General features: G+C 37.0%; 1 protein-coding gene across 1 annotated transcript; it reads right to left on the bottom strand.

Moving 5' to 3' along the window:
- Positions 1 to 442: 442 nt before the first annotated feature.
- LOC138871849 (secreted RxLR effector protein 161-like) lies at positions 443 to 1,652 on the bottom strand. Its single transcript, XM_070149756.1, has 2 exons — positions 1,310 to 1,652; positions 443 to 447 (listed from the first exon to the last, which is right to left on the bottom strand). Exons 1-2 carry the CDS (start codon positions 1,650 to 1,652, stop codon positions 443 to 445), a joined length of 348 nt encoding a protein of 115 aa, XP_070005857.1.
- Between the last annotated feature and the right edge of the window lie 5,812 nt (positions 1,653 to 7,464).

Below are 7,464 nucleotides of genomic sequence, written 5' to 3'. Positions count from 1 at the left end.
CTCAGAATCAGAAGACCCAGTTCTTTCCCCCTCGCTCGCAGATTTGAAAGAGTCATTTGAGTTTTCAGAATATTGGGCCTGGCTAGCCTTTAATTTTGTATTCAATTTCTTTGAAAGTGCACTTGTAGCCACAGTTTTGCGAGCAAACATCTTCACTCGCCTTCTCCTAGGTTGGGGGGTTTTGCTGGGTTGAGGAGAGGTGGAGGAATCATAGGGGGTAGGTTGTGGAGGAGTACCTGGGTTATCTTGAAGGTTATACATCTTGCTAATTCTGGAGGAGGATTTTTGAATTGGGGTTTTGGAAGAGAGAAGAATAGAGAGCAAAGAAAACTCGATGCTTTAGAGAATTATGAGAGTGACAGTGATTGTGATTATGGGTTTTTAAATAGAGAGGTTTAATTAATGACTAATGACAACTTTTTGTAGTCAATTAAAAGTCCAATCAACCTGAAATTTCAGGTTGAATGAGCGGTTAAGCTTTCCTAGATTCTAGGCATTTTATGCGGTGAGGATTCTATTAGAGACAAAGCTGATTCAAACTTTAGAGGGATAAATTTTTGTGATGATTTTGAACATAGGTAGGACTCTACTTATGAATTAAATATTAATATTTCTAATTGTACAGAGTGTAGAAAACATACCTTGTTACTCAGATGAACCAGTACTGATGAACTAGGTTCTTCACTAAGAATCCTCTTGATCATGCCTCAATTTACCAAAATAGAAATTTTTTTGTTAGAGATCAATGAGTAATATCAACACATGTCACGGGAAGATACTATTTATAGTATGAGACTGAGCAAAGATTAATCTAGATATTTATACACGTTCCAGATTTTCTAACCAAAAAAAAATAAAAAAAAATCAATTTTTTTTCATTGTGCATTCTAAATTGGTCCCATTAGGTGATCTTAATTATCCCTAATTCTAACTTGTTCCTTTCAAAGTGCTCTCTACTCAGTGCTTTAGTGAAGATGTTAGCAATCTGTTTATCAATAGCACAAAATTCTATAGTAATCAGTCCTTTCTCATAGTTGTCCCTCAAAAAATGATGTCTAACATCTATGTGCTTAGTTCTCTTATGATGAACCAGGTTCTTAGTCATACTAAAAGCACTAGTGTTATCACAGAAAATAGGGATACAACCAACTTCAATACCAAAATCCATCAACTGTTGTTTGATCCACAACAATTGAGCACAACAGGAAGCAACATCAACATACTCAGCTTCAGCAGTGGATAAGGCCACTAAGTTTTGCTTCTTAGTAGCCCATGACACAAAGACATGAACCAAGGAAGTGTGCCATACCTGAGGTGCTCTTCCTATCCACAAGGAAACATGTATAGTCTACATCATCATATCCCACTAGGTTAAAGTTACTACTTTTTGGATACCAAAGACAAAGGTCAGTAGTGCCTTTCAAATATCTCAATATTCTCTTGGCAGCAGTCAAGTGGGATTCCTTTGGATTTGCTTGAAATCGAGCACAAAGCCCTACACTAAAAATAATGTCAGGCCTGCTAGTAGTAAGACACAAAAGTGAACCAATCATACCCCTATACAACTTCTGATCAACAGATGAACCAGGTTCATCTATGTCCAATTTTGTGGTTGTTGCAATAGGAGTATCTATTTCCTTTGATTCTTCCATTTTAAACTTCTTAATCAACTCTTTTGGATATTTCTACTAATGGATCATGGTTCCATTTGAGTTTTGTTTAATTTGTAAGCCTATTAAGAAATTAAGCTCACCCATTATACTTATTTCAAATTCACTCTCCATAAGTTTTGCAAATTCCTTACTTAGTTTTTCAATGGTTGCCCCAAAAATTATATCATCAACATATATTTGTACTATAAGAAGATCCTTACCTTTTTCCCTCAAGAATAGAGTACTATCAATTTTACCTCTCTTGTAGCCATGTTCAAGCAGGAATTTGGATATTCATTCATACCATGCTCTAAGAGCATGCTTGAGTCCATAGAGAGCCTTGTCTAATTTGTATACATGTTTCAGACACTCTTTGCTCTTAAACCCTGGAGGTTATTTGACAAACATTTCTTCCTTTAAGTAGCCATTTAGAAAGCACTTTTGATATCCATCTGGTGAAGAGTAAATTCCATATGTGTTGCAAAGGCTATGAGGAGTCTTATTGTTTCCAATCTTGCAACTGGAGCAAAAGTCTCATCATAGTCTATGCCTTCCTCCTGGATATAACCTTGAACCACCAACCTTGCCTTGTTCCTTGTAACAGTTCCATCTTTATCAAGTTTGTTTCTGAAGACCCATTTAGTGCCAATTACTGATCTGTCTCTGGGTCTTGGAACCAGATGCCAAACTTGACTTCTTTCAAACTGATTGAGTTCATCTTGTATCGCATTCACCCAGTCTGCATCCTGCAAAGCCTCAACAACATTTTTAGGTTTAATAAGAGATAAGAAAGCATTAAAAGCACATATATTCTTTAACTGAGATCTAGTTTTAATTTTAGAGGTTGGATCAGTAATTATACTTTCGATGGGATGAGAACTTTGATACTTGTAAGGTTTCACAACCAACTGATTTCTATTTGATGTTTCTCTTATGTTCTGTTGTTGAGGAACATTCTCATGGACATGTTCCATTTGGAATTAGATTCAGTTCTTCTTTGTTCAGTTCCCCCTGTCAGGTTGCCCTGGATGGAAGATCCTGTTCCATCACATGTTCTTTCTTCTGGTGCAGCTTCAACTTGGGCTGTGACTTCATTTAACTCTTTTACCAGCCTAATAGCTTCATATTCATGTTCCTGTCTCTCAGGAAGAATGTTAGTTTCATCAAAAACTACATGTACACTTTCTTCTGCACACATAGTTCTTTTGTTGTACACTTTATAAGCTTTGCTATGTGAAGAATATCCCAAGAATACTCCCTCATCACTTATGGGATCAAACTTACCTAGGGAGTCCTTTCCATTGTTGTGCATAAAACACTTGCATCCAATTTCCCTAAGATGGGATATATTTGGTTTTCTCCCTTTAAGTAACTCATAGGGAGTCTTCTCTACAAGAGGTCTAGTCATGCACCTATTAACGATGTAAAATGCAGTGTTTACAGCTTCTGCCCATAAGTTATGGGGCAGTTTACTAGAAAGAAGCATAGTCCTAGCCATATCTTCAAGAGTCCAATTTCTTTCAACTACTCCATTTTGTTGAGGAGTCCTAGGGACAGAAAAATTGTGATCTATACCATGCTCATCACAAAAATTCAGCAAACTTAGCATTTTTAAATTCAATTCCATGATCAGACCTAATTGATGCAAGTTGATTACCTTGTTGTTTCTGAGGTTTTCTAACAAAGGCAGTAAACATGTCAAATGCTTCATCCTTAGATGTTAAAAAAAATGTCCAAGTAAACCTAGAGTAATCATCAACAAGCACCATCACATATTTTTTACCATCTCTGCTTAATGTTCTCATTGGACCACAAAGATACATATGAACCAGTCCCATCGACCTGGTCGTGCTTACCACTTTCTTGCTTTTAAAAGAGGATGTTACCTGCTTCCCCCTTGAACAAGCCTTACAAACTTTGTCTTCCTTAAACTTGATGTTAGGCAGCCCTATCACCAGGTCCTTGGAGACTAATTTGTTGAGTTGACTTGGACTTGCATGTCCAAGTCTTTTGTGCCAAAGGAGGGGATCATTGTCCAACACACTTAAGCAAGTGAGTTCATTTTCTGAAAGAGTGGACAGATCTACAATGTATATATTGTTTACTCTTTTTCCCTATAAAACAATCTTGTCAGTTGTAAGATTTATCACAAAACATTTGATAGAGGTGAATGCTACCAAGTTACCTTTATCACACAGTTGTGATACATTTATTAGGCTATATTTCAAGCCATCTATCAAGTAGACATTCTCAATGGAATGTGAGTCTGTCTTACCTATCTTTACAATCCTAATGATCTCACCTTTCTTACTATTTTCAAAGGAGACATTACCGCCTTTGAGGTCCTCAAGTGAAAGGACCTGGTTCTTGCTTCCAGTCATTGCTTTGAGCAGCCACTATCCATGTACCATATTTGGCTGCTCCCCTTCACTTTGACCTGCAAGAGAAAATCAGAGGTTAGTCTTAGGAACCCAAACTAGTTTGTGTCCCTTTCTATAGTCAAAAGGGTGAATTAAATTCTTTTAGCCAATCCTGACAGCCTATTTTTCCCTTGAAAAAGGGTTTTGTTCTTTTGACTGGCCTTTTCTTTTGCATTACATTCACTTTTAAAGTGACCAGTCTTACCACAGTTTGTGTAAATTTTGTTCTCAGGAAGTGTGATATACTTCTTTTGGGATCCCACTTAGGTGCAGGGGTCCCATAGCCAAGTCCTCTTTTATTGCTACTGTGATGTTCTTGTAGCCAAGATTGTGCATCAGAGGACTTATTCCATTTGCAAGTTTTGTCTAGTTCATACTTAACCTTGCCTAGATCTTCTTTTAGGACTCTTATCTGCTCATCCTTTTTGTACAACTCATCCTTCATTTTTCCTAAATTCTCTTCTAAGGTGAGGTGTATGTGATCAACTTTCTTTTTACATGTTCCTAATTTCAGTTTTGAATTTTCAGATCTAAGCTCTAACACAATGGTGTCAAGTTCAAGAACCTAGTTCTTCAACTCAGCATTTTTACTATCACTTTCACTAGCCCTGAGTTCTAGATTCTTGCACTTAGCTTTCAAGATTACACATTCCTTATACATCTATTCCTTTTCATTATTTATGACCTCAGACTCATCAATGAAATCTAGCAGTAAATCAGATAGCCTTTCTTTAGACAAAAAATTATTCTTGTCTTTGAGATGAATCACACTTACCTCTTGTTCATCATCTGATTCACCAATGGCCATAAGTGTTTGTTCACCTCTGTCTTCATCTTCTAAATCCTCATCTGAGCTTTCTCCCCAGTCAGCAACCATAACCTTTGTTGATTCTTTGTTCTTCTTGGGATGAACCTGTTCCTTCGTTCAGACCTTTCCTTCTTCCATTCAATTTCCCATTGAGGACAGTTTTTGATCATGTGGTCAGTCTTACCATATTTGTAACAACCCTCATTGGTCTGTTTTTCAGGGACCCTTGGTTTGTTGTAAGTTGCACCTCTTGAAGAACCCTTTCCTCTCATTAGATACTTCTTGAAGTTCCTCGTGATCATATCCATTTCATCTTCTTCTAGATCTGCACCTATAGCAATTTTGAGAGCCAGGCTTCTTTCTTTCTTGGGAGCATCCATCTTCATGGTCTACCTTCTCAGTTCATAGGCAGTGAGATTTTCAATTAACTCGTCCAACTTGAGAGTGTCAATGTTCTTCGATTCCTGAATAGCAGTGATTTTGCTTTCCCAAGTAACAGGCAAAACCCTTGTTAGAATTTTCTCAACCTTGTCTTCTTCAAGGATAATCCTTCCAAGAGACTTAAGTTCATTTGTTAGTGTTGTGAACCTTGTACACATCTCTTGGATGGTTTTTCCTTCCTTTATGGTGAAATTCTCATATTGAGAATACAACAGTGTTCATCTTGATCTCTTCACTTGTGTAGTTCCTTCATGATCCACTTGTAAAGTGTCCCAAATTTCCTTAGCAGTAGTGCAGCTTTGAATTCTGTTGTACTCATCTGAACCAAGTCCACACACAAGCTATTTCTTGGCCTTAGCATTCTTTTCCTACTTCTTCAAATCTTCACCAGTGCAGTCAGCTCTAGTCTTTGGCACATCCACTCCTTCTGCATTCTTCTTCATGGTAGCTAGGGGACCATCAGTAACAATGTCCCAGAGTTCATAGTCCTCTCCGATGTTATGATCTCTCATCCTGTTTTTCCACCAGGAGTAGTATTGGCCATTAAAGAGTAGAGGACTAGCAGTGGATTGTTTTTCCCAGTTTTAAGGTGGTGCACTCATCTTGATCTGTTCCTAAGGTGTTAACCTCTTCAAGGATAACCCGCTCTGATATCAATTGATATTTTATACTTCAATACCACACAAGAGGGGGGGTGATTTGTGTGGTACCCAATTTCTCGTTTAACCTGATTATAGAAGGACCTGGTTCTTCTATGTGTTTCAACTACTACTGTTGCGGAATAATAAGTACATAAATTAAAGAACACAAAGATTTTACGTGGAAAAAACCTTGATCAAAAGGTGAAAAAACCATGACCTACCTTTCAGTAGGATTTTTTCAAACTCTCCACTAAAATCACTGAGCCAAAAACTGTATTTACAAAAACTTTTTTGTAAACCTAGGATTAACTCTAATCCCGTTGTAGCACACTGCCTCAACTGTTGCGACAACTTCAAGTTAACTCTAACTTGAAAACTTTGAGTACCTAATACAATTACTTCTAGATAAAGCTGAAAGGTACAATATGAAAACACTTACTACAATTGAACTAGAATAAAATATAAACACTTAGAACTGGTTCTTCTATCTGGTTCAAGTAGCTTCAGGATTGTACGCTTGAATCACACATAAATTGCTTGCAAAATTGCCTTGCTATTTTGCTCTCAATTCACGTTTAACTTCTGCTTATGTGCATTACCTGTAAAAGAGAACAACACTGATATTTATGGAGTTACTAAATAGAGATTGACTAGAATACTAATGCTACTCTTCCTTGGCGGAAGAGTTCTAGTTGGTCTCATCCTCTAACTCTATCCATCTCTTGAGCCGTGTTCTCTTTGTGTAAGGAGTCTTTATCCTTATCCAATATGAAACCTTTTCGATCAGGATCAGGAGATATCATTTCTGGTAAGTGAGGTTTATCTCCTTCACGTGCATCTCACATGCTTGAGTTGACCATATTTGTGCTTTACTAGGATGGACCTAGTCCATGTCTGAGTTCATTTGTCAGTCTTCAAAACTCACCTTTACTTGGGCCAACAAATTTCCCCATTTAATCTTTGTTGTTGCTCTTCCAATATAATTTCCTTTTTAACCAAAGAAGAAGCTTACTATAAACCTCAAGGATAAGTGCCGAAACGTTTATTGGGTAATAGTATTTGTGTCAAGGATAACCCTAGCATCCTTCATATGTGTTAGGATCATCATGGTGGTGAATTATTCTAAAAGTCGCCCTATGAAGTTTGTGGGAAATAGCTGTCAGGTGAGGTGCAGAGATAAATGAAAAGCTAATTATGCTAGAATAGTCGGCTTTATGTTTTTTATTTTTTATTTTGATAACAGTGTTGTTCGGGCCAGCTTGTGCCCATCTCAACTATTTCATTGGATAATTGATATCTACCAAAGTTTAGGTATATAAGAAGAAATCACATAGTATTTTTGTGTGAGCTGGATTTATGTTTGTTTTAACTATGAAATTTATTTGGGACTTGAGTTTGCTTTCACTTCATTTGTAATTAACATATTATGAACCCATTGTCATAACCCATGAACCTCACGGTATAAAATAATACTGGCTATGTTGTTATTGTTGTTGTTGTTG

The sequence above is a fragment of the Nicotiana sylvestris genome, chromosome 6 (genome assembly GCF_000393655.2).
Source record: "Nicotiana sylvestris chromosome 6, ASM39365v2, whole genome shotgun sequence".
Lineage (NCBI taxonomy): Eukaryota > Viridiplantae > Streptophyta > Magnoliopsida > Solanales > Solanaceae > Nicotiana > Nicotiana sylvestris.
The sequence above is the reverse complement of the archived record's forward strand: the minus strand, read 5'-3'. Positions and strand labels throughout refer to the sequence as shown.